Source organism: Nycticebus coucang, chromosome 3 (genome assembly GCF_027406575.1).
Source record: "Nycticebus coucang isolate mNycCou1 chromosome 3, mNycCou1.pri, whole genome shotgun sequence".
Taxonomy (NCBI): Eukaryota; Metazoa; Chordata; class Mammalia; order Primates; family Lorisidae; genus Nycticebus; species Nycticebus coucang.
In genome coordinates, this window is record NC_069782.1 from 84,550,713 (window position 1) to 84,578,537 (window position 27,825).

At 38.7% G+C, this 27,825-nt stretch overlaps 1 protein-coding gene across 9 annotated transcripts in view; it reads right to left on the reverse strand.

The window, feature by feature from the left end:
* The window catches only part of NRG3 (neuregulin 3), a 1,182,620-nt gene that overhangs the window by 30,711 nt on the left and 1,124,084 nt on the right, over positions 1-27,825 (reverse strand). For all 9 annotated transcript variants that reach the window (XM_053585933.1, XM_053585932.1, XM_053585937.1 and 6 more), the window contains 2 exons: positions 13,719-13,821; positions 6,274-6,400 (listed from right to left, as the gene is read on the reverse strand). In XM_053585933.1, the coding sequence (XP_053441908.1) occupies positions 6,274-6,400; positions 13,719-13,821 (230 nt within the window). The remainder of the gene's footprint in view (positions 1-6,273; positions 6,401-13,718; positions 13,822-27,825) is intronic.

Consider the following 27,825-nt stretch of genomic DNA (forward strand, 5'->3'; position numbering starts at 1 on the left):
ATCAATATTTGAATAAACAAGTGTAGGAATCTATATTGAATGAATCTATATTGAATGAGTAAGTTAGAACTTGATATTTGAAGCAGGAAACCAGATTTTAGACTAGAACTACTCAAAATTAAGTTTAATTTATACTACAAAGTTATATATTCTGACCTACTCAGTTCTGCAAACCATTTGCTGAATTCTGACTCACCCTCAAGACTGAATTCACATGTCATCTACCAACCTTAGGCTGTCATCAAGGTTGACTTGATGCCCCTACTCAAATTCATAATGGAAAACATTCTGTGATGGCACATTGCCTCCATGTATCTACCTTAGTTTATGCTTACCTAGAATAAGCTTACCTATTTTTCTCTGTCACTAGCCTGTGAGCATCCTGAGGTCAGCAACAATCTCTTCTGTTTGTACTTTAAGTCCCTCATACATTGACCAACACAGAGAAGTGTTCAATAAGCATTACTGAATAAATTTATGACATATAAGGAATTAAGTTCTTATTATTCTCCTTTGGCATGCAAATGTTATGCTCCAATTCTTTCTCATTTAATGTTATCTCCCCCCCATAAGCCTACCTTTCTTAAGATGAGTATTGAACAAGGGTGGAAAGATGTATATGAGTATATCCTTCAATTTTTCAATTATGTATATTTTTCTATTGATTTTAAGGATAACAGTGGATCATGTATTTTTGGATGACTTCTCTTGATCCCTGAACCAGGCTGAGAAGTTTTACCCCTTTCCCTTGCAGGCTCTAGAGATTCTAATTTATGCACAGCTCTTTCTCACTTGGGGTACAGTAAATGAGGTCAATTCATTTTGACTCACAAATGTTTTATTTGTAAAAGATGGTCAGGACACTTCTGCAGCATCTGAGTCAAGTGTTTCCAGAATATCATGTTGCTTCACTTGACTAGGTGTTTCACACCTTGTAAAATGACTGGAAAGTTAAAACCATTCCCATGAATGTTTAATGAACTTAAGGGAATGCCAGAGAGACAATTTGTTTGTTAAACACTGCAATTTGCAAAGAATTTCAAGAAGCTAACCTGGGAATCAAGGTAAAACAAAGACAGATTTTCCTGATAGAATAAGCAGGCAGGAAATTTTCCCTCCCAATGGAGGGAAAATTATCCATATTGTACACGGATAATTTGTCCCTTTCCTCAATGTGGAAATAAACCACTGAGGTGGGAAGCTTGGTGATGGAACTGGATGTTCAGAATTTCTTGATGGTCCCATTGGCAACTTGAGCGTGAACTCTGCATTCCTCCCCACTCTTGATGTTTTAGGAAAAATAGTTTTCTCTTGAGAAAGGTTATGGTATTGAAGGACATTTTCAACACCCCTGACTTCTACCTCCCCATCAGATGCCTGAATCATTCTTCTCCCACATTGTAATAGCCAAAGTGTTTTCAGCCTTTGTCAAATACAGGTGCATGTGTGTCTATCCCCTATTGAGCACTGCTGAGTTACATGAATATGGGTTTATCTTTCAGCTATTCACTATCTGTCAGAGGTAATTTTCACAAGCTCCAATCCCCATTCCCTTTTCTGCACATCATGGGTGTACAATTGCCGTTAGGATTCAACGAGACGATACTGAGGACTAAACTCTGACATTACCTTTTCTTTTGCTCCAGTTCCTTTCCATGGGTCTGAGGCATAATGCCTTGTGAACCATAAAATCTCATTAAATGGTGCTTTGGGTGTTTTGTTGTGTTTGTTTGTTAACCTGGTATTATGTGGTTTGCTTTCCAACCTGACTCTGGGGTAGCATCATGACAGATAGCAGACCTTCTTATCTTAACTCAAGTATTCCTTCCCACTGACTCCTACTCTTTATAAAAAACTTAACTCTTTCAACCCATTGCCAACTAAAGAATCCCTAAAACCCCTCTATGACTTTAAGCCTCCTCTTCAAGACGTTCCTCCTTTTCAGACCAAAGCAAAGTATGCCTTCTACATATTACCTTATGATTTCACTGCAATTTCTGTCTTTCTGAAATATATAAAACCAAACTGTAATCTAGCTGACTCGGGGGGACAAACTTTCTCAGGCTCATTAAGACTGTGTTCCCAAGACTGCAGTTTTTCTACAGACTTAGAATACACTTCTTTAAATATTTTGGCCAAATTTGGCTTTTCCGTCATCAATATATTTTTGTTATGTAGCATCATAAGATGTATGTCCCCAGTACATGTTATTTGCTATCTTTTATTTTTACTATTTCATTGATCATTTTTATTGTTATTATTGACATTGATATTTCCTCCTTGTTCTTGCCAGAAGTAAAAAATACACACCAAAAAAAAATGATTTCCCAAATTTTCCTCAATACATTTGAATTTTAATATGCATCCCAGAATTCTCAGCCATGTATCAGATTATGAATTACTAAGACTACCTGTGCTCCCTGGCCTCAAACAGTACAGATGTCCCATAGAGTTCTCTTCATATATCGTCAGGACAGCACTGAAGGACAGCAAATGTTCTTAAACCTTTCAGTTCCTTTTGAATGGAACATTGATATCTATTCTCCAGCACTATTTTCTCCTAAAACATACAGTTATGGAAAATTGCAGCCAAATTGATATTTGCTTCTCCTAATAAAATTATGAGCAAAGGATATCAACATATAATTTATCAAAGAGGAAATTTGACTAGAAAATGTGGACAGAGATTATACTTCATGCTCAAAGGAATACAATTTTTTTTTAAATGTCATTTCCTACTGTTAAATTTGCAGAAGAAATGCTGACAAAAGTATCATAAAAATAATAGTGACCTGTACTGCCTTCTAGTGCTAAAATTATAATCCCTTTGGGAAAGTCATTTGTTCATCCCAGTCTAGACTTGTGAAGGAGACTTGCTCAGGTAGTTAGTCCCTTGAGCCCAAGCTGGCAGCGTGTGGAATGCTATCTCTGATAAGTGTGTCTGCTCAGCATACCTTGCTCTCTTTTTCAAGGTCCTTAAATGCCTAATTCTAATATCTGCTCTCTGTCTGGCCCCTCAATTTCTCCTTAAACTCCTCTTTAAACTAATCATCACTTTGGATGTGTGATCTTAGCTGATCACAACACATCTCAGAGGCAATATGTCTCCTGTAGGCTTTTTTGGGGTATGAGAATACACCACCCTGAGATATACCTCTTTGACATATGGATTATTTTGAATTAAAAGCCACTGAGAATGAGCAGATGAGGAAAACCTCCACAAATAGTGTACACAGTTTCCTTTAATGAAGATTTCCATTTGTAGAAATGAAGAGGAAGCATAACAACTCTTATCAACAGAGAAGACACATGAACTTGCATGACAAACCTTACTAAACAACTCATGTTTACCATAATCTTTTTGGTCACTATCCCATAACTTCTATCCCCCACCCAGAATCCCAAATGCCTTTATTTTAGCCTAAGATAGTATATAAATACAGATTCTAAACACCTTTAGTGTTTCCTTGACATACTCATGTCTTGATGATCCCATGTGTTAAATTCATGCCTTATGCACACATCAATAAACTTCTCTTCACTTTCCTCTTGTTGATCTGTCATTTGTTATAGAGCCCCTGCTAAAAGCCAAGAAGGGCAGATGGAAAAATATTTTTTCCTCCCCTACACTTTGGTTATAGAAAAATGGGATAAATACAAAAGGACATTCTTCCCACACCTTCTACCAGGCCCCAAAAGTATAATCCAGTTGATCTCATGTCTTGCTGCTCTGTGTCAACATATCAAACATTGAGGAAGGCTGTGCAGGAGAGGAAGGAAAAGGAAGAGAAAAATGGAAATAAAACGATACATATCCAATGTTTGTCAAGGGTTGAAACTCCTAGCTAGTAATTTATTTCTTGTAATTCAGTACTAGTAATTCCAATCAAATGGGGGAGGGGTGCAAGAGAGTGAAGAGTTTATTTTTACATTGCCAACAACAGTAAACAACAGGGAAGAACTCCAGTGTCTACCATGAGGAGGGGATGAGAAAATTGGGAAGTGGTCCCTGTGTGCATTGCCCGGCAGTCATCCCAAATGAGCTTGTGGGGATTAAAAAGCAGACAGAAAACACCACTGATGACACCTTAGATGAAAAAGAAGGGTATAAAACTGTGTGTGCCCTGGCCGTAATGCAACCCTATAAAATGCAACAGGACTGGCTAAAATCCTCTTCTTAAGTAAATTTTAGATGGTTTTCTATGCATTTCCGTTTCCACCAGGCCTCGCCTTTGCCCTATGAAACTGTAGACTCTCAGTACAAATGATGTTGCGTACATCCTTTTCCACCCCACATGGACACTTGAACAGTCACTAACACAGCTTTGAACATCTCAAGGCTGCTTTCCTAGGATGACACCAACCACCCTTAATGTGCCTGTCTAAAAAAAAACAATCAGTCTATCAATCCATCAAAGAAAAGAAAGAACTCAAGGCTACCGAAAGAATTTAAAGTTTGTTCTAGCCTACACCTGATGATGGACCCCTGCCCTCCCTTTACTTAGAGCACTTACTAAAAATGGCTTAAAACTGCGAATATGTAGCTCACCTCCTACACCTCAAGGATATTTTTCTCAAGGACTTGAAATCCATTTTCAGAAATGCAATTATTAGAATGGATAGGGCCTCGTCTCCCAGTCTCTGTGGCAGAATAGAATCTTAACTTCAATAATTTCCAGCTAACAGACACAAGCGGGTCTAATCACATGGGCACCGATGATCAACTTTATAATTTTTCACTTCCTTGACTCTGCTCAAGTGCCTGCTCCTCCCTTTCCCTTTCCCTCCTCCTTCCTTCTCCCTCTAAAGAGCCCAGTCACCTCTGAACAAATTGATGTTGAGTTCCATCTACACGGGACTATCTTTCCTATTTCAAATAGTGCATTACTGATTAAAATCTGCCTCTATCACTTTAACTAGTGTCCAGCTTTGTGTCTCTCTGACAGGACCAGTTGTTAAGCCCTCTCTCAGTGTGGCTGTGTTAGGGTGGTGGGACTATACTCATTAGAAATCATTAGGAAAACCATTCTGTCTGTTTCTGAAAAGAACAATCCCTGCACATTGCCATGAATAAATGTTTCATAAAACTTTGCTAGGAAGCGATTCTGATTTATGAATTCCACATTAAACCATCTAAGTACATCTGTTATGTGCATCATAATGGTGACTCTTTGGGTAATGATTTCTTAGAATCACAAATGATGTATATATTCCCGGCAATTTAAGCATTGGGAGGGGTGTCCTGGTGATTGCCTATTATACTCAAATGCTAGGTTTTAACATGGCTTTTGTTCTTTCCTTCTACGCCTCAGAATCTGGAAGTGCAATCTTGTGTGGGGGCTAAGAATTGCTATCCTAAGAGGAATATTTCTATGTGGATTTGGCGGTACTCTTTTGTCTTTAATTTAGTGTTTTGCAATATATCTTAAAAATGATTAAACTGCCTTGTAAAGAAGAAGCAGGGGGAATAGAACTTGTATTAAATTCTAGTTCTGGAGTCTCTTATAAGGAGTCTCTTATAAGGTGTTAGAAGGACTGACTTAGGATCATACCTCTCACCTCTCATCTCTCACCTTTGACCTTTCTCATACCCCTTAATTGGAAGTTGCCTGAATATGGCATATATTGGGTTTCCATGCCTTTATTCTTTCCGGACACTCTAGTCTTTTTGCTTTTAGCTTTTTAACTGTCTGATGAACTTTTGACCTCCTTCAGAACCACGTTTGAGCCTGACTCTGTTGTGAGGCAGCGTCCAGCGCTCTTATCCTCCAGCCTCTGCTTTGGCATCAGCCACTGGAGCATACTCCTGGTTCAGGCAGAGTTCCTGTATTTCTTACTACACATCACTTCCCACGTGGCAAGGAATATGCTATCCCTAATGTCAAATATTATTTCTGGCACAAACTAAATCTTCAATAAGTGTTTATGGGACAAACAACTGAAGCTCTTATTGTTACCAGAGATCAACTGATCTGATCTTCAAGACTGTAACCAAAGAAGCAATTGATATAACCAAACCATTTTTACTGCTGTAATATTCTGAAATTAAAAAACAAAAAAATAGATTGTAATCAGCAGCTGAGATTTAATTTTTCTCTCTTTCATACAACACATATGAACATGCTTGTGTGCATACCCCCTTCCCTAGAAATGCAAGATGATTTAATAAAAATTCTATAAAATTCTGACTAATACACAAGTCTGATCACAGGCTCCCATCCCCTCTGGACTGGAAGCATTGAAAGAGAGAGAGTATGGAGAGAGAGAACTTACATTTTGCAGCTGGACATGACTCTTCACCAAGTTTTCTGACTTTGTCATTGTGTTGGATGCTTTGAGACTGTAGTTTTTACCATTTTGTGGCACTTTGAGCTGCTCTTGGATTTGTTTAGCTTGTTTCCTGTGGGTATAAATAAATATGTGTGTAAATATTTGCATAAATTCATTCTATTCCTATTTTTTGAGGTTTATACATTCTCAACATCTTGTATTTGTTATTAAATAAACTCAGTTAACAAAGAGAGTCCTTCTCTTGTTTTCAACCCCACAAGAAATACTTGCAATTCAGAAATAACCTGATAACAAACCATGATCATCCAGGAATTCACACTCAATGGTGCTTAAAGACAGAAACATAATGTGCTGCCCTGTCTCACTCCCCATGCAAAAGGCCCTGTTATAACCCCATGTGCTCAGCTGCAAAGAATTAGAAATGCATTGGAAGTGACTGCAGGAAAAAATTGAGAGTTGTGTCTAGTGGCTGCATACAGCACATTTTGCAAAGTCACATTTATGTTTTTACAATTCAAATATGTTTAGCTTAATTGCATGGCTTGCCTACATGCTGTAATGTGTATATTTTCTTAGTTTTATGGACTAGAAACAGCTTATTTACTGTTTCCAAAAATTCGAATAACAAAAATATTTGTTTTTGTTAAACAGTTAGTTAAATCTAACTAACTTGTTTAAATGAAGCATCATTTAACTCTTAAATAGCTAGTAATGACTGATTAGATGTGCTATACATCATTTCAAGTACCTTACTTGTATCAATGAACATATTGTTTGCAGTAATTCTATGTGATGAGGCAATAAGATTGTACTTGAAGCCCATACAGTGGCCTGCAAGATGGAGTCTGAGCAGCTAAACTGAAGCAGCACAGCTGACCTCTGCTCGGCCTTCCCACACACCTCCCAAGATTATCTAGTTTCCCCATGACTGTGAGGATGTTTACCTGACGAGACTTGAGACTTGAGGAAGCAGTCACACAGAGCCAATAGGTGTTGGGATCTTGGTAGAGTAAAGGTTACTTTGAGGATATGATGTTTCCTTTCATGTTTCGCTTACGTATTTTGTTAAAATGAAAATTACCTTTCTGTTGTTTAAATATTTTCCACTGCTAGACTACTTGCTATCTATAAAATAAAGTTATTTTGATAAGTTTAAAAATAAAGTTAAAATTTTCTAACTTTGTTTCCTTGTGCTTCATTATAAAAATTATTAGAATTGAAAGAGAGGCAGAACAGTCTTTGAGAGGCTAGGTTTCTGCTGGCCTTCTTACGATAAAGTTTGGTCGACCTAATCCCCATCTCTGCATCTGGGTGACAGTGATAGGCGACCAGACCCTCTTTGTCCGGTGACATACCTATGTAGTAGGTGAGAACTGAGGTATAGAGAAGCTAAACCATTTTCCCAGGATCACATAGGCAGTAAAGGACAGAGGGTGGATTTTAACCCAGCCAGAGCCCTACACCCTCAACTTCCAGTCAGACTGCCAGTTCTCACAGTTTCTAAGAGGAAGGGCTGACACTGCTGGTTTTGGACTCCAAGTAAAGTGCTCCTGCCTGCACATGTGAGTGACTATTGTTTGGGTCATTTGGTGCCTCTATGAGATGGGTGACAAATCACTGCCTTATTAGCAGTTCTGGCCCAGGAGTTTCACAGCAATTACACATCAGCCTAAGACCTGGTACTCAAAACAAAAAAAAACAAAAAGTTCTGCAGTGTCAACCTATGTAAGGAGAGAGGCTAAAATAAAATGACATTTACTTGGCAACAGGCATTGCGATGGAAATATGAGTGTCATAGTAAACTACGGGTATTCCAGGAGATGAAGACAAAGATTATTAAAAGAAAAAGAAGAAGGATTACATAACTGTTTTGAGATAACTATCCATAGCTACAAGGATCAATAACAAGGATGACACCAGTTCAAGGGTGCACAGGCAGTTGCTGGAAAGATAACCTTGCAGAAAGTTTTTTTTTTTTTTCTTATAAGGTTGTGATGCCCTTTGTGCAATCTTGACGTTTTTGCAAAGTCTTTTGTGATAGTTCTTGTTATCAGGTATTAGTGCATAAGGATCCTCCCTTCCTGGCCTTCCCTGGCCCTAGCAGAATCACCCCCTTGAACTCTGCTTTTCCTCTGAGATCCCTGCCCAGGAGAGGGCCCATCCTGTAGTGCATGCGCAGGCTTCTGCACAGCCTTCTGCAGTGAGCTTCTCCCCCGACAGACCATGGGCTCAGGTATCGCAGGGAGTGGGATTTTAATCCCAGTCTGCTATCACTAGTCTTTCTACCATAATGCCCTCCTAGACTTCTATGAACGGAGCTCATAAGAACTCTCTTCCAAGGATACAGTAGTAACCACACACAAGAGGACATGCAAATTGTTCCTCTCGTTCCCTTTTCATCATGCAGTAAGTTCAGCCTTGTGGGCAGATGCTACAGAAGAATTATAATGCTGGCCCAAAGATAAAAGGGAAGATTGAACTAATTACATCTTCACAAGCAAGTCACCAGCATTTGCTGCAAGATTTGGAAGCTTTGAGCATCATTACTTCTTTTGAATTTACAATGCCAGTATGCTGTAGCTCTTTTTGTTAAAATATTTCTTTTATCTTTTCAATTATTTGGGGCACTTTCATCTCTAACATTCTTAGTTGCTTTAATCCAGTTGTAATAATCTATTTACTTCTTTACAGCTAATCTGTAGCCTATTGTTAAAAATAAATCTATCACATCAGCATTTTAAGAAGCACAGTACAGCCACGAAATTCGATCAGGGATTCATAAATGAAGCAAATTGTAAGTTGGGAGGTTCAAGCTGGGTAAATCTCTCTGAAGCATTTAGAGCAAACCTGCACAGAGCAAGGACTTGATTATTCTCCTAAAAATTAAAATAGTGGAACACTATTAACACTTTCTAATAATCCAATTCAGGGTGTTAGAAATACAAACTTTCAAAGCTATTTTCCTCATAGAAATATCTGAGAGTTGGCTGGGCATGGAGACTCGTGCCTGTAGTGGAGGCATTCTGGGAGGCAGAGGTGGGAGGATTCCTTGAGCTCAGCAGATTGAGACCAGTCTAAGCAAAGCAAGACCCTAGCTCTACTAAAAATAGAAAAATTAGCTGGGTGTGGTTGTGGGCACTTGTAGTCCCAGCTACTCAGGAGGCTGAGGAAGCAGGATCACTTGAACCCATTAGTTTGAGGTTGCTATGAGCGAGGCTGGGGCCATGGCACTAAAGCCTGGGCAGCAGAGCAAGCCTCTGTCTCATTAAAAAAAAAAAATCTGATAGCATTTCTTAATTCCTTTCAAAATTGTCATTCCTTTTTAGCCTCTTCTCACTCAAGTCCTGACCCATTAATATTACAGAATATATGGTCTTTTTTTTCTGAGTCTGCCTCCTTCTCTCTGCCACCCCTTTCCTCAATGATCCTTCTTCTCTCACAAACACAAGCTTTTTTGCTCTTTTCCCCTTCCCTCAGCACATAGGAACAGAGGAAATGATCAGTATCACACACTGGAACAACATGATCCCAGCAATGTCAGGGTCAGCACTTGACAGTTCATTGAGTTTCAAGTTTCTCTGGCCCAATGCATTAGAAATAAATGAGACGTCAGTTGTGGAAAGCAACTGTGCTGGTAGACCTTATTTGTAGAGTTGCAGATCAGGTGCCTGGGGAAGCGATCCTGAGATGGAGACAGCATGCAGTAGTTTTAGTAGAGAAGGCTCTTGGTAATTGCAACTGTGGACAGAATGGAAGGGGCAGGACACAGGACTGGGGAGAGAGAGAAGTTGGGATGTGATGTGTGCAATTTCAGAACCGCATACGAGTTTGAAAAAGGCGACTCTCTACAACTGCCTGCTGGCAAGTTTAGGACTAAGCCCTACGTGGCAGAAGAAGATCACGGCAGTGCACCAGAGTGTCCCAATGCTTGTCATTAAGAGGCTTCTCTTACAATTTACAATCTCTTCCTTCAGAGGGTGACAACCCGAGGTCATGGGGAGGTTGTTACCATATCCATGCTTCACTGGTAACTCCGGTTCTACTTTATCTCCCTCTGTTCTCCCAGTTGTTACAATATCCATCCCAGGTTCTGCCTCCTGGAACATCTCTCCTATCCCAATTCTACTGTCAGAGCTGAATCCTGTGTTTCCAAAGTCTACTGAGAACTCTTATATCCAGCCTCTTCCTCTTGTCCATATAATATAAGTTGAAAGTTAATGAAAGACACAGAATAATTTTTAGTTGCCAAGTGAGCTATATCAGCTAGAGTTGAAAGGCTCAATTAATAGTTCTCTTAAGTATGTATAATAAACATTTAGGTTTATTGCGGGTAATGAGGAAAGAATTTCTTTTACTGCGTCTTTCACAATTTGGGGGAGAGAGAGGTTCAGTTAACTCCATCAGAAAATCCTCTAACATTCAAAAAAGCATTCCTCACCTCTACCTAATGTTACCTCCCTTCAAACTTTCCTCAGACATACAATTTGCTGTAATATTCCTTCTAATGAAATCATACCATACCAAGGGTGACCATGGAATGGAAGAAGGATCAAGGGGCAGGATCTGAGTGATTATAGGAAGTAGAACATAAATGACCAACAGCGTGTGAGCTTTGAAGGAAGTCTCAATTCTTTCTGGGCAGAAACTTATATCCAGTATACCAAGGAAGTATTCAAGTGGGCTTATTTGGATACCAATGACCAGTGATAAATAAGCCTTAGAATCCTGAAAGACTTGAGGCTTCCCAAGTAGAGTCAACAAAAGCAAATACATATATACTTTCTTATTTTGTAAGTAAGGGGAGGACAAGTCACTGTCTGACTGTTCTGTTCTCCCCAGTGTTTTGGGAAAGGAACTCGAAATCCAGAAATTCATAAAACGAACTTGTTCCAGGATGTTACAAAAAATTATAATGTGTTCAGCACTATAAACGAGGGGCTTGGTGTGGGCTGTGGCTTTTATTTCAAGTAAAGAAAAGTAAATGAAGACCATCGTGCTGGAAGGAGAGAAAATATATATTCTACGTCTCTGATGAAAATAGGACTTGAGTTAGAAAAAGGTTTTAATTTTTATTTTTATTTTTCTAATACATTTGTTTATTGACTGATTCAGTTTTTAAAATAACAGCGTGTCCAGGTTAGCAGGCAGAATGACAAAAGTATTCCAGTCAGTATTCCAGTTGCTGCTCTACCCTCCGCTGAGTCCTCTGAGCCTCCATAATGAATCTGCTGTTGAGCAGTGTTTCCATTAAACCTCAGACCCCTCGCTGAGGGAGATGAAGCTGATCTCAGAGCCTAGAAAGTAAGAGATTGACGGCCCTGAGGATGGACGTTCCCTAGTCATCCAGCTGTTCTCTGCTCTCTTGATTACCATAATCAGGCTTTCCTTTAAATGTGGTACAACTACAAATTATACTCTAAAAATAAGTGGTTAACTGCTTCTTCGTGGTAATTTGCTTATTGTTAAACACATAATTTCTTTCTCGTACATAGCTCTAGCGAGGAGACCCTTCTCGCGCCCTGCTGGCTGTGATTACCCCTCTTGGGCTCTAGCACAGGCTCTTAACCTTGTAGCTACCCAGTTCTAGTAAAAACCAGTGGGTGTTAACAACAGCAAGACTTTGTTGAGTATTTACTCTTTTAAACACCATGCTGTGCCTTTTACAGTATTATCCCATTTCATCCTTAACAAAATCATATAAGGTACATTTTCTTGATTGGTTCATATGTTACCACAAAGAAAATTGAGGCTAAGAAACATGATATAATTTGCCCAATAACACATAACAAGTAATTGACAGCTGGAAGATTTGAATCCAGGTGCGGCTGTCCAATGTAAAACCCTGGTCATTAAGCCAGATGGCCTCCCTAGAGAATGAAGTACTGGGGGCTATACCAGAGAGGGTAATTGGGAGCTCATGCTGAGCAGTTTAACCATCTAGCAGGAAGACTATGTGAGCCCATGGGGTATAGAAGTTTAGAGGATGTAATTTAAAGCAGAACTGCTGAGATCCAAAGACCTTATCTACAATTTCCTACCTTTTGCCTTTGACAAAATAATACTTTAAAATAAATTCTGATATTATTTGAAAGATGCTGCAGCAATGCACAATTTGATCGTTGTGGGGAATAGGAGTTAACACACAGAAAGCCTAGTTTGCCTGGCAAAGAGTGAGTGCTCAAAAAGTGACAGTTACAAGAATCACCTTGGCAACGTGACAACTAATGTCATTGGCATCCCTGGTAGGGCTCTGGAATTTAAACAAATGCATTAGGTAAAAAACTAATTAAATCTGAAAAGATAAACTTTATTTAGTAGTTTATATCAGTATTGTTCCATTGATTATGACAAATGCACCATAATTATATAAGAAGAGATTAGTGATATGGGTAGCTTGCATTTGGGGTATATAGAAACTCTCTGTAATATTTTTGCAGTAATTCTAAATACCTAAATTCATTCTGAAATTGTGTATTAAAAAATAATAGTTACTAATTCTGGTTTCATGCCTGAGTTTTTAGTTCTGAAAATCAGAATCACAGTTCTACTTAAAAATCAACACAAAAGCAGGTATCATAAAGTATAGTTGAAAACGGATACATTTTTAGAAGAGCAAATGGGTAAAAAATACAGGTCCAATGAAAAGCAATTATACTTTGGCTTGGATTTCAGACAAGCTGTAGGAGAAAAATCTGTGCCAACTACTTAAGGCACAAGAAATCACGGGGCCAACCTTTTTATCTGCATTTCTTATTTTACGCACAGATTACATCATTTTCGTAAATTAAAATAGGTCTGTCAGAGTTCATTTGGGGAGAAAAAAAGCACACATATAGATACATACCTATATGTTTGTTATACCAAATATATGTATATATTTTAATTCTACTTTTTAGTTAATAGTAAGCACCTTTATCTACATAGGTTTAGTTTCTTGGCAAGGAAACTTTAGGGTGTATTCAAATGTGCATACCGGCTAGTGAACCAAACGGTATTTTTTAGTATTCACATTTCACATTTGTCATAACCCTTTCTTAGTACCAGGTCAAAACAGTCTGAAAGAAAAATTGTGATCTTTCTATGTATGTCTTCTCAGAAAAGGGTAATAATGCTTGATGTTGATTCACAGCAAAAGACACCACTGATACAGGCACATAATGAATTGGTGCAGAGAACACAGAATATTCATGACCCCTCAGAGGCAAGATCACTCTGTGCATGAAACATGAACTGTGTATACACACAATGACATGCATGCCCGTGCCTGGACACCCTCCCCATAGTCCACGAAACATAAGTCACTTGCAGAAGGTTGATGCACCCATTTGCACAGGATCCCTTTACTTGGAGCAGATTGAAAACTTCAAGGGAGACAAAGTACTTTCTCTGAGAAGTAAACTTTTAATACTTGAGAGAAATGGTCTTACTTGCTTTTGAAGTAGAATGCTGCACAGAACATGCCCACGATGACAATTCCAAAGATGATACATGAAATCGACAGCACCTGCCTTTGATAAACTTCTTCACTCTCTGTGGATTTGAAAAACAGAATTAGAACGGATGCTAGCAGGGCACAGCCGTAACAACCTTCATCCTTGTACTTCTCTATTGGTTGAAGTCTTTCAAAGGCAACTTGTTTTTGTTTCTGTCATGAACAGGAAAAAATAGGAGGAAGTTATTAAGATTCAATTTCTCGGCAAAGTTCTATAGAATAACTAGTTGCTATTTTTTGCTTCTTTATATCTTCATGGCTACATCAGAGCTCATATGCAGATACTGCAGTTGTAACTTTTATTATCAAAAGACATTCCATGACTTTGGGACTTAATCGGGATATATACTTCCAAAATTATGATGATGCCCAAATCAACCCACCAGAGAAACTAATACACATGGATCTGAACTTTCCTGTGCTAGTGACATCTTCCAATTTAGTTTCTGTAGGGCCAATATCTCTATGTTTTCTGATTCTGAGTTAGCCCTGGGCTGTCAGTTTCCCATCCATTCTCCTGCTACTAAGATTGACATCACTAGTCAAAAAAAAAAAAAAAAATGCAACATGCATGTGAATATTTTATTCATCCTCTCTGTGACCTCCTCAATAATCAATGGTCTGGCACAGTATAACTGTGCCTCCATTACCAAGGTCATATTTTATAGCTTGTTGGAGCAAATAATTCAAAAACAAATATTTCACCTTTCAACAATTAGCATTTATGCTCCTAGATCTTTTCTCTGAAATGTTAACCCAAACAGTTTTTCCATCTAATCAAAACCTGTGTATCCATAGAACCTGGCGATTTATCTCTGTTGATTATCTTTATTTTTCTTTTTATATAGCAGAGACCATCATCCATGATTACAGTAATTGACTATCTTATAAATACCTTCAATGCATGTGTTACTTCTCTTCTAGTTTGGCAAAATTAACCTATATGAATCAAAGAAAGTTCCTTCTCCATATCTCCACCTTGAGCACCTTGGATTGAGGATGATAATTATAATTATATCTAAATGTATGTGGACAACTGATTTTTGACAAAGGCGTCAAAGTAATTCAATGGTCAAAGAATATTTTCAAAAAATGGAGTTGCAACAATAGTGTAATCATATTCACAAAAATGAACCTTGACCTTAATCTCATGTCATATATAAACTAAAAAAGGAAAATAGACCTAAATGGAAAAATTCAAAGTATTAGAAACTTCTTCGAATTAGAAGAAAGCATAGAAAAAAACTTTAGTACCAGGAGTTTGGCAAAGATTTCTTAAGCAAAATACAAAATATACAACTATTAAAAGTTTAAAAATTATTAAAATGGAATTCATCAACAATATCAACATTTGCTAGTCAAAGACATGATTATGAAAATCAAAGAGCAAAGCATAGTCTTGGGAAAACATTTTTAAACATATATTCAACAATGGACTTGCATCTATACTATATACGAATCACTTAAAACTCAATAATAAGCAATCCAATTAAAAAATGAGCAAAATATTTGAACAGACACTTCCCTAAGATATATGGATGGTAAAAAAAAGTACCTGAAAAGATGGGAAGCTTCACTTTTTTTTTTAAAGACAGAGTCTTACTATGTCACCCCTGGTTGAGTACCATGGTGTCACAGCCCACAGCAACCTCAAACTCTTGGGCTTAAGCTATTCTCTTGTCTCGGCTTTTCAAGTAGCTGGGACTACAAGCTCGCACCACAATGCCCATCTAGCCAGTATCATTTTTTATAATGAAATTGAAAATTAAACTATAATGAGCTATGGCACTCCACTAAAATAGCTGAAATTAAAGGTTCCCGTATTTAAGTGTTGAAAAGGATGTGGATCAACTAGAATTCTCATGTATGTCTGGTGGAAAGGTAAAATTACACACCACCTTAAAGAATAGCTTCACAGAAAGTTAAACATACACCTACCTTATGATCCAGCCATTCCATTACCCAAAACTAATGAAACCATAATTTCTTCATGTACCTAAATGCTCATGCTCATCGGAACTTTATTTGCAATAGCCAAAAAAAAAAAAAAAAAAGGAAATAACCCAAGTCCCAACAACAGGTAAATGGATAATCAAATTATAGTATATCTATACAATGGAATAGTACTCAACATTAAAAAGAAATGAACTATTGAAATAAACAGCAATGTGGAAGAATCTCAGAGTAATTAAGATGAGTGAAATAAATCAGACAATAAAAGGGTACATGTTGTATAATTCTAGTTATATGAAATTCTAGAAGATGGAAGCTAATACACTCATATAATGACAGAAAACAAACCTGGGGTCACTTGGGGCCAGGACTAGGAAAGGGGGATGAAAGAGATTACAAAATGACAGAAGGAAACTTTGGGGACTCATAGACATATTTTTATCTTAAGTGTAGGGGTGGGTTCACAGGTAAATATTTAGTTAAAGATGTAAAAATGTATACATTGCAAATAAGTGGTTTGTCTTCTATCCATTGTAGCAGCAAAAATATTAATCCTCAGGGACAAACAATACAGAGAATATAAAGAAACAATATATAATATACAGAATATTAAATAACACATTGGTTCTTCTCCTTTAGCCTCCTTTTATAATTATGCTCCCATGAAAATGTCTACATGTAGCAGGAAACATAAACATTATAATACATAAATTGAATCATATACGGATCTATATATGTATGGATTGTGTATGCATGTGTGTGTATTTTATGTTTAAAGTCTCCCTATTACACATATAATAATATCTAAAACTCTTGATCTAAAAACCTGCCTGATGAGACACTGCTCACTGTTTTCTTAATTTCGTTGACCATTTAACTCTTTATAGTCTAGACATAGATTGTTTTCTTTCTCTCTCTAGAATATTATTCTCCTACCTGTCTTAAAAAAAAAATTCACATATTTTAAAATCACAAATGAAATGCCATTAGCTCAAAAAGTCTTGCAGTATACTATAAGCTCCACTAGATCAGGGGACCACAATCTCCCTTGATTTATCATTTGGCTTTCCACTGTTTCCACAGAACCTAGTACAGCACTTCTCACATTGTTCACACCCCAGGACTTGTTATCTTAATGAATCAAAGAGTATTTCTATCTTTATAGGGTTTATGCTGCACGTGTTACATCAACTCTCACCCTTGAATATACTTACGGTTTAGAATCTTAACCCTTCTTCATATCATGTTCTCCTAGACACAGTCACCTGTCTGTGACCCCACCCATTTCTGAACCCCACACCTGACTCCTCAAGTTGGGGCTTCCATGGTTTGAATATATCCCTGAAAGTTCATGTGTTGGGAACTTAATTACAACAGTATTAATAAGTAGAGTTTTTAAGAAGCAATTAGGTCATGAAAACTCAGGAAGAAATGAATGCTGTTATCATGGGAGTGAGCTAGTTGTTGCAGGATTGGATTAGTTACCACGGGAACGGGCTCCTGATAAAAGGATGAGTTTAACCTGTTTTCCTCTCTATTAATCCAGTGTGCTCACTTGCCCATCCTCCTTCTGCTGTGGGACAACCTTCCCCAGAGACCGGTTCCATGCTCTTGGACTCCCCAGCCTCTACAACTATAAGCCATATAAACTTCTGTTCATATAAATTGCCCACTCCATGGTATTCTGTTATAGCAACATAAAACACACTAAGTCAGGGGCTTCCCTGTCCAGAGGATCTTCCCATCCACGCTGTTCTCCTCCCCATGATTCTGTACCCATAAAGTCCTCCTCACGGGACAAAGTGCTATAAGGAAAATGATGAAATCACTTGTCCCCTGGCCTCAAAGGATACTGCAGCATGATCCAGTGGTACACACATCCTCTCATTGTTCACCTTTGTGTTGGATTTCTGTTGTGTTCTCAACACATTCCTATGTATGCAGTGGTGTGCTGCATGGTTTTATGTCTGGACCAGCTTTGCTTGGTGCTGATGTGAATACACAGCCAAAAACCAAGCCGTGGGTTGCCTCATGTATACAGAATTCTCCATATCATGACTTTCTGTATTGTTTCCAAAATACCCCAGAAGCCTCTAGGCTGAGCTGAACTGAGCCTATGATTGGTGATGATCCTCCACCAGGAGAGTTAGTTGCAGTACTTTAGTGTTAATTAGGCAAAGGAGGACCAGACAAAACAAACCTGGATGAAAGCCCAAATTCCATTTCCTTTTGTTTCTTTCTTCTTCTTCTTCTTTTTTTTTTTTGTTTTTCTGAGACCATGTGTTATATCCTCCCTTTAAATGTGATTGCACATTTTATGGTACTTTTTCCTGTGGAAGTGCATTGGGAACCAACATTTTATTTATTCATTTATTTATCATTTTTTATTTTTCTCAGTTGCTGCTTTATTTTTCTCCTTTTTTTAATTATTAAATCATAGCTATGTACATTAATGTGATCATGGGGCACCATACATTGGTTTTATAAACAGTTTGACACATTTTCATCACACTGGTTAACATGGGAACCAACATTTTAGAAGAACTATTCTCTATTCTCTCTCTTCTTAGGCTTTATTTTCACTTCATGTCTTTATGCAGGCTGGAGTATTAGGAAACAGAAAGTAAACCTAAAAAGAAAATCACCTTATTGGCCAGGCACAGTGGCTCACACGGGTAATCCTAGCACTCTAGGAGGCCGAGGAGGATGGATTGCCTGAGCTCACAAGTTTGTGACCAGCATGACCCAGAGGGAGACCTCATCTCTAAAAATAGATGGGTGTTGTGGTGGGTGCCTGTAGTCCCAGCTACTTGGGAGGCTGAGGCAAGAGAATCACTGGGGTTTGAGGTTGCAGTGAGCTATGACACCACAGCACTCTAACAAGGGTAACAAAGTGAGACTTTGTCTCAAAAAAAAAAAAAGAAAGAAAGAAAGAAAAAGATAAGAAAGAAAAAAAAAGGAAAGGGAAAGAATAGAAAACCACATTATCTATATTTCTAAATGAGTGGGGAGGAAAAACACGTGCCCTAGCAGGCCTGGGTTAATATTTTAAATTTGGAAAGATTCAAATTAATGGGATACAAAACGTGGCATCAAGACTTTGTTTGGGCATATTGTCATCTTACAAAATGTCATCTTTTCCACCCCCACATTCATAAGCTCATTATTTTTTTTCCAATTGAACTTGGAAACAGATAAATAGTAGTGTCAACTCTAAAGAATTCCATCCCTTAATTGTTGTGAGTTGATGTCTGCCATGAAATTAGTGTGACTTGCATATAATAATCTACTCTACCCTGCCTCTTCAATAGAAAGAATTATGAAAACGATAGAGGATAATACCCATTAAAGCCCACAAAAATAAGAATGTACCCAGTAAACTGAGTGATTTCTATGTAAAATCTACGTAGTTCTTATTTGAAGCTGGTCAAATGTAGTCTGGGGAAATAAAAAAAAAAATCAATTCTGAGTAAAAATCAAGAGTAAAATTAAAACTGCAAAAACTACCCGTGAATTTATAGCCCCAGGTGCAGTTCCAGTGACAGTCCTGTCAATGAATTTGACCCATAGAGTGTCCTACAAGAGATAGTATGAAGCAAAAGACAGGGACTCTGGCAGTTTTGGACCTGACTTTAATCTCATCTACTCGTAAACTGTGTGACCAAAAATATACGACTTTACTTTTGTAAACTTCAACTTCCTCACCTAAGGAAAGGCAATGTTATCACTAGTGTTTGAGAATGATATCAAATACGTTTTCTAAAATACATATCATATAAGTAATTTAATAAATTCTAGTTCATCCTCTCTATATACATATTTTTTAAATTTAATTCCCTTGTACGGTAGGTAAAGTGTTATTTTGTTGGTTTTCTTGTGAGGGTGTTTCCGGAGATTAGCACATGAGTCTGAGTTGACCAGATGGGAAAGATCCGCCCTCAGTAAGGGCAGGTACCACCCACCTGCTGAGCCCACAGAGAACACAAACAGCAGAAAGGCCGATACGCTGATCCTTCTACTAGCACTGGGATAGTCTCTTTCTCTCCTTTCCTTGGACAACAACTCCAGGGTCTCTGGCTTTTGGACTCCAGGAATGACATCAGTGGCCTCCAGATTCTCAGGTCTTTGGCATCTCAGACCGAGAGGGGCACCATCTGCTTCCCTTCAGACTTACACTGAGCTCTGCTGCCAGTACCCCGGGACTCCAGTTTGCAGAGAGTCTGCTGTGGATCTTTTCATACCCTTTCGTCCCATGAACTAATTCCTCTAAAAAATCCTCTCTCATCTATCTCTAACTATATCCTATTGGTTCTGTCCCTCTGAAGATCCCTAATTAATACATTCGGAACCTACAATAATTGGCTTATAAAACATGCTTGCTAGGTTCATGGGACAAAAGCTTATAAGCCCCAGAGTAGAAATGTACTTATGCTTTTGAACATTGTATTTATTAATGATTTTTTTTAAGGTATGGCCAAGAGTTACAGTTTTCTGTGATTTGGGTCCAAGAAGAGCTTAACAAAATGAGGAAAGAAATTGCCAGTGAGCTTGCTTAGGAGAAGGTAAAAAGTCATTACGCATCAGAGTCTCATAAGTGAAAATGTGAGGGATTAGAGTGAGAAAGACCTAATTTAAATTCTAGTTTTGTCATTTTTCAGTGGTAAAACTTGGGAAGTTATTTAACCTCCGGGCACTTTACTTTCTCATCTGTCAGACAGAAACACTAATATCTGTGCTCAAGGACGTGCAGTTGGCATTCTTCACATGCCCAGTACAGAGCTCACCACATAGGAACTGCTCCATAAATATTCTCAATAAGCATTTTTTCGTTACAAAAAACAGTTATAAGAGGGAGCACATTCTATATTCCTTCTCAAAGACAATAGCCCATACCCCTTGAAAATTGTGATGCTTTTTCAAGAAGGATATTAGAAAACTTTAGTGAAGATAGAAACTTTTGTGATTTAAAAGTAAAAGAAAAAGTCATGAAAGACAGAAGCTGCATAACAATCTTCCAAGTTCCCTGCAAGCAATAGGGTTTGTTGATTATGGAGCCCCACACTCTTTCCTTCAGGTGGCCGCTCTTGCTGATTCTCTCTGCCCACAGAGGAGAACACCTGCCTCTGATCTTAGCAGCATCACTAATAAGGACTTTCCTTTAAATAAGAAATATCCAGAAGATAATAAGTGATTACATCTCTTCTAAGTATCCCTCCTGTTGGAAGAAATGAAATATGTCTTAATGTCAAAAACAGTATACAGACATGATGTGTTAAGGATGAAGAGAAAAGAAGAAACAGACACAGGCCCTGCCATCATGGGCTTAAAATCCAAGAGGGAAGACAGCTCGTAGCTAAATAAACACAAAGTAAATAACAGAATTCTAACTATAATATCTGTTATGACAAGGAGGTATATAATGCTACAAAGGCATATAGTCTAGGAAATCAACCTATTTATAGAGACCAGGGATCAGAGATATGTAATATAAGACCAAGAGCCAATTAGGCAAAAGAAATTGGGATGGGAGCATGCTTTATGAAGAGAAAACAGCTTGTGCAAAGGCCCTGTGGTAGGAGATAAAATGACCTGTTCAGGAATCTGGAAGGTAAACAGCTTAGTTTACCAAAAAGCAATACAGAGGTAATGAGGAGGAAGTATACAGTGAACATGTCAATAAACAAAGCAGGAAGTTACTGAGGGTTTGAAAGGAAAAGAGTATGAGGTGATAATATTTACATTTCTATTTTATATAATGTGGGAAACATTAGAAAGGATAAAGTTAATGTAGAATTCAGGTAGTAGCCTACTATGTCAGCTCAGTAAGGCATGATAAAGGTTTGTACAATATTAGGAATAAACATGATGGAGGGTGAAGTAAATAGAAGTAAAGATTGGTTAAGGTAAAAATGCTTAAGATGCTAGATGGTGATAGTGAAGGAGGATCAGACTTGGAAGGGAAGATAAAACTCATTCTTAGACACTTAGAATTTGAAGAGCCTATGAAGTATCTAAGTGGAGATGTCAAGTATAGGTATATCTGGGGCCAAGAGGCAGTGCCAAGGTTGTTAATTGAAGAAGCTAAGAAAATTTCACCCCAAAATATGATTCCTTGGTATAAAGATTATTTTCAATTAAAGGCTATTCATAATCAGGGAACTCTGAATGAAGACTTTCCTCTGTCTACCTAAAATCTAGGGCTGCTAGACTCCTTATTACATGCCAATAGACCTGGCCCTAAGGTCCTTTGAAGCACAATAACTGCCTCTCAGGTTAATTTACTAATACATCTGTTTCCCTCCATCTACCCATCCCCCCTAGCAACCACTTGCTATAGTGGTTATATACTATACTTCCCAGGCCCCACCCCACACACACTTCTAAAAGGCACTGACTGTCACTGAAACTTTGGAAAATCATTCTTGTGGTTCCCCCCATGCACGTGGCATTTGGAAATAAATCTTTCTCTTATTAATCTACCATAACTCTGAGTTGATCTTTTCAGCACACCAACCTATGGGAAAAGGGCAAGTTTCCCTGGGACCCCAACATAATATTTAGGGGATATGCAGATACAGAAACCAAGAAACAGCCCCAGAAAAATACTCTGTATTACTTTCAAAGTAATAAAAGAAGAATCTTTAGGATAGAGCTTTGAGGAACTCCAACATTTCATGGTAGAACAGAGCAGGATCCTGCAAAGAAGACAGAAAAAAAGCAGACTACTAGAGAAAGAAAAGCAAGGTAAAACAAAACCCAGCAACAAAGCCAGACAGTGTCGGGGAAGATATCATACATAGTTTTCCCAGACTAGAGTAACAGGCTTTTGAATGCTTTTGAGAGACCAAGTAAGATGAAATCCTTTGATTTAGTGTCATGGAGGTCAATGCAAAGCCTGCAGGAGCTCCTTTGCTGGGATGGTGAGTGTGGTTTCCTGTAACGGCCGGGTCCTCAGTCGTGTGTCTTTCAGGCACTACAAGGCACTTTCTCCAAAGCTATCTATCTTCTCCCACTTCACCTAGATTTTACAATCTAGAATTTCAGCCTAATTCTAGAAAGCAGTGAATGCCTTACTTGTTACAGGAGTCTAATGTGATTTCACTGCAGGACAGAAGTGGGTACTGTATGAGTACTTAACTCAGTTCTTAACTCAGTACTCAGTACTTAACTCAGAGTAACTGTTAAATGTTAAGCCAAAACATATACGACTGCCACAGGGAAGGCAGCAAAACTGTCAGAACTCGGGCAATTTAATTTGGTTCTGTCTAACAAATAGTAACTTATTATCACCATATTTTGATGTATACGATATGCACTTTTCTGCCCAAATTTTGAGGGAAATATAACAATATGCCTTATACCTGGGAAGCACTATTTGTTACCAGTACACAAAATTTCTCGTACCTTGTGTTTTGTAAATATTTGTTACATAAATTTTCTTCTGCCATGAATTATTTGCTACACAGAATTTCTTCTACCATGATATGTTAAAAATTAAATGCTGAAAGTCCTTTGTAATACAAAAAAGTACCTAAATATATACAAATACATATTTGAATTAAACATTTTAAATGAAACTTTTTTTCCCTGAAAGTCTGGGCCAAATATGTGAGTGTTGTGCTATACGCAGGAGAACGTTATATATGGCAAAATACAGTGTATGGTGTGCTGACATTTTTACATTACATTTTTAAAAGCTCAGATAGATTATGAAGTCATCTTTGAGATGAAAACCAATCTTGTGTTAAGTAAGAATCAGTAAAGGATTTTCAGTGTCTCCCAGCTTCTCCCCCAATGCTCTGAATTTTCTATTATATACAGGACTTGCTCTCCTATGCTTATCCAAACACCTTTCATATCTGCAGGAAAGATTGATGAAGATAGGATAGGAAAGTACAGGAAAAGTGACATTATGGTGAAATTCCAGAAATTGATATTACAACGATGGAGAAAACCCTTTGGTCTGGTGGCCTGGTCTGGTATGTTCTCTTCAATTAGCCCCCCTCTCCCTGGGAGTAGCGTGTTGGTGGCTGAATACACCTGACATCAAACCCCAGCTGCAACTGTTCTTATTCTGTCTTATCCATTCTCCTTACCAGTAAAATGTGTCATACTTCACATATTTGTTTAGGGATTAAATAAGCAAGCACAAAGATAAAATGCCTATGATAATACATGGCGTATAATTACTGCACAAAATGCCAATTTCCTTCCTTTTTCTCCTGAAGACAGTGTTCCAGTCTGAAAGAGGATCTTTAAAACTAGCCATAGTCAGTCAATGACTTGCTGATTCTGGGACCCTCAGTTATGCTCTGAGACCGGAATTTATTTTTATGTCATGGTTAATGTAGTTTTACTCTTGGGTACAGCATTTTTCAACTATTAGATTTGAAGTTCCTGCCCAGACATTTTGAAGCATGTAGGGTAAGCAGTTCTCCTTGGGGCACGAGCTCTGTCTCTCTCACTGCCCCACACAGATAAACAAATATGTGATTTCCCCATTGCAGCTGGGGTTTAACCACAGGTAAACACAAAACCAACCACAATGCTCCCTGAGCAAGAAGAGTCCGTGGGAAGAATATGTCCCAAGCCAGGCTACCTGCCCAAAGGATTTTCTCCACTATTCTGACTTTAGTTTCTGAAATTTACCATAACGTTACTTTATCCAGTTTTATATTCTCTTTCACTTCTCCCTTTAAAAGAAAAGCATGTTTCTTGTCCTTGGACACACAGAATCCTTGGAAAGTTTGGCAAGCATGGTATCTGCTTAACTGGGCAGCTGTACTTCAAATCCTGATGTGTAACACAGCCTGATGGAAATTATTTTGAAAACTGCAACAGTCTTTAGAATTCTAGACCTCTCTGCACAAAAACTTGTCAAGCTGTGCTACATTAAAAACATCTTTTTTTAATCAAAAGAAACTCACATTTGTGGTTCTGTTATTTGTCATGAAGGTAGAGGCACAGGTGACCTATTGCAGCGTGAACCCCTGTATGTGTGAGGGAATAGGAAATGCTCTAAAAGGCACCTCCATGTCCCCTCCAGGTGTGGGGTCACAGGATTCTACTTCCTTTTGAGACCATTTCCTTTTCACCATCAGCTTTAACTATACTTGTAAATCACCAAGCTCAAGCATGATTTTCATACATGTGCTGGTCTCCAAGTAGTATGAGTTTTAAACACACACACACACACACATCCACACATCTGTAAGTCATGTACAGGAGTAAAAAGGTTCTCCACCTGGACAACTGCATACTCAACAGATGCAAATCAGATCCTATGTGGTGCCACTAGGTATCAAAATGGAAACATTCTAACTATAATCATTTATTTTAAAAGTCAACACTAACAATCCCTCCTTCTCACCCAAGTATTCACTATCTGAGGCTCTGCAGTCAATAGTCTCTGTAGAGAAGCAAAAGTCATCATAATACAACATTCAATAATAAACCCACCATTTATAAAATTAGTCATCATTGTAGCATTTTTCCCCTGCCTAATTCTAATACTTGTTTTTATTCATCAAGTCAACCTTATAATCTGTGTAGGTCATTCTCTCCCTAATAGTTGGACTCTTACTTTTCATCCTAATTTCAACGGGATTAAATTTTAAGTAGATTTAGTCCAGTATTAATTATTCTTAGAAAAAAAGGGGCTGCCTGAATTTTTTTAAAAAAATATGAACAGGGCGGCGCCTGTGGCTCAAGGGGTAGGGCGCCGGTCCCATATGCCAGAGGTGGCGGGTTCAAACCCAGCCCCGGCCAAAAAAAAAAAAAAAAAAAAATATGAACAAATGCAGAGGATAGATTCAAGTATTAGGAACTTATAAGAAATTAAAAATGAACCTTGATCGGGAAAGAGAATGAAAAGAAAGAGAAGGATATTTAGAATGTCTGGAAACCAGGACTTTCTTTTGCTGACTTAAAGACAACAATAAACAAAGAGTGAGATGGTCTGATAAATGCATTAAATATATATTTCATGAGATAAAAGCGATCCTGAAGGCAAATGAAAGAGATCCTTACTATAAGATCAATGAATCCAAACAACACTGGCAGGGTGGGGCACTGAGAGGCTGTATGACAAGGGTATCAGGAAGATAGAACCAGTTCCCTGGGCCCTGTGACAAGTAACCCTGTGAATTCTGCTTGGAGTGGGGAGGGGGGCTTCCAGCCCTGTCACCCAAATGCAGAGCAGCTGAGATGACCAGGAGGTTCTGAGATGCTCCATGTTATTGAAGCTGTTTTATTTCTACGTGAATGCCCCTCCCCTTATTCCTTCTTTACTTTTAATTCCCACTGTTATGGATTGAACTTCGTCCCCTAAAAGATGCTATGGCATTAATCCCAGTACCTGTGAACATGACCTTATTTTATATAAGGTCTACTATGGTGGTTTGCGTCTCTCCAAAATTATATGTTAGGATCTAATAGCCAGTCAAATAGTATTAACAGGAAGGCCTTTGGAGAGTTATTAAGTTATGAAGGTTCTACCCTTGTGAATGAGACTAGTGCTCTTAGAAAAAACAGCTCAGGAAAACTTCCGACCTCTTCCAGCAGGTGAGGACACAGAAGGCATCATCTATGAAGCAGAGGGCAAACTGTCACCAAAGGGCCTATGGTCTGACACTTTGATCTAGAATCCCCCTCCGTTTAAAATTCTGACAAATAAATTTCTGTTGTCTATAAATTACACAGTCTAAGGTATTTTGTCATTGTACATCCCAAAATGGACCAAGATAAGGTCTTTGTAGAAGATCAAGTTAAGACGAGGTCATTAGAATGGACCATAATCCAGTATTACTATGTCCTTAAAAGGAGAAAATTTGGACACAAAGACAGACAGATGCACAAATGCACAATGGAAAACACCAAATAAAGATGAAAACAGGGATCAGGACAATGCTTCTACAAGCCAAGGAACACCAAAGACTGCCGGCCAATCACCAGAAGATAGAGAAAAGGACCAGATATTCCTTCCCAGCTCACATGAGGAAGGAAGGAACCCGGCCAACAACTTGATCTTGGATTCTAGCCTCCAGAATTGTATGACAATAGAACTCTGTTGTTTAAGCCACCAATTTGTGGGACTTTGTTATGTCAACCTTAGAAATCAAAACTCAGGGGCCTGTTATCCTAGCACTCTGGGAGGCCAAGGCAGGTGGATTGCCTGAGCTCAGGAGTTGAGACCAACCTGAACAAGAAGGCTCTCATCCAGAAGGGGGGTTAAAGAACAGAAATTTAGCAAGTAATCTGGTGGATTAGAGCTGTGCCAAGAGAGAAGGTTGATGAACACATATCAACCCTACTGAGGTAAGCTACGACCCGAAGGATACAAACAAAAGGTACAAACTCCATCACCAAGCGGACGGGAACACTCTCCCCCATGAAAATGGCTCTAAGTAATCCATAAAAACAAAAAAGCAGAGTTCAAAAGTCCTCCCATTATATCCCACAGGAGAGACCCTCTAAAAACTGGACCTACTTCCCCTACTAGGTTGCCATCATGCTCCCCTGCCAGGCATAAAACTGTATAAAACTGTATATATTCTCTACCTGCAATTCTGAACTCCCAGCACTCCTGTCCACTCTCACTCTGAGATCTGGAAGCTTGTCCCCCGGGAGTCCAGATTCTTGGGTATTTTCTCGAGAGGTGTGGACAGGGCATGGACTGCTGCTGGTCAGTGCTGATTCTGCAGCATGAGAGTGAGGAGAGGACAGTTGGCTGAGAGGGAACCATAAAGGACCAGCAGTGCCCCAAGGCATAGAGCAGCAGCCACAGTGGCAACAATAGGGCTCACCCCTGGATATTCTGGAGTCACACACCCTGTCTCTCTGGGCAACCAGAGGAGGCCAGGCACCTTCTCTGGTGGCAGCCACTGGCAGAACAGATCTGGGATGGAAACGCAGGCCCCTTGAGTAAAGAGTTTGCTTGAGGCAGTACTGGCCTGAGAGGAGAGCAGGGACTAGAATACGCACGTGCAGATCCAGCAGATTCCCAGGGCAGGGCAGACCCAGAGGACTCCTTTATGAAGCTGGGGATGCGCCCAGCCCTCAGGGGATCATTAGCTGAGACAAATGAGGGC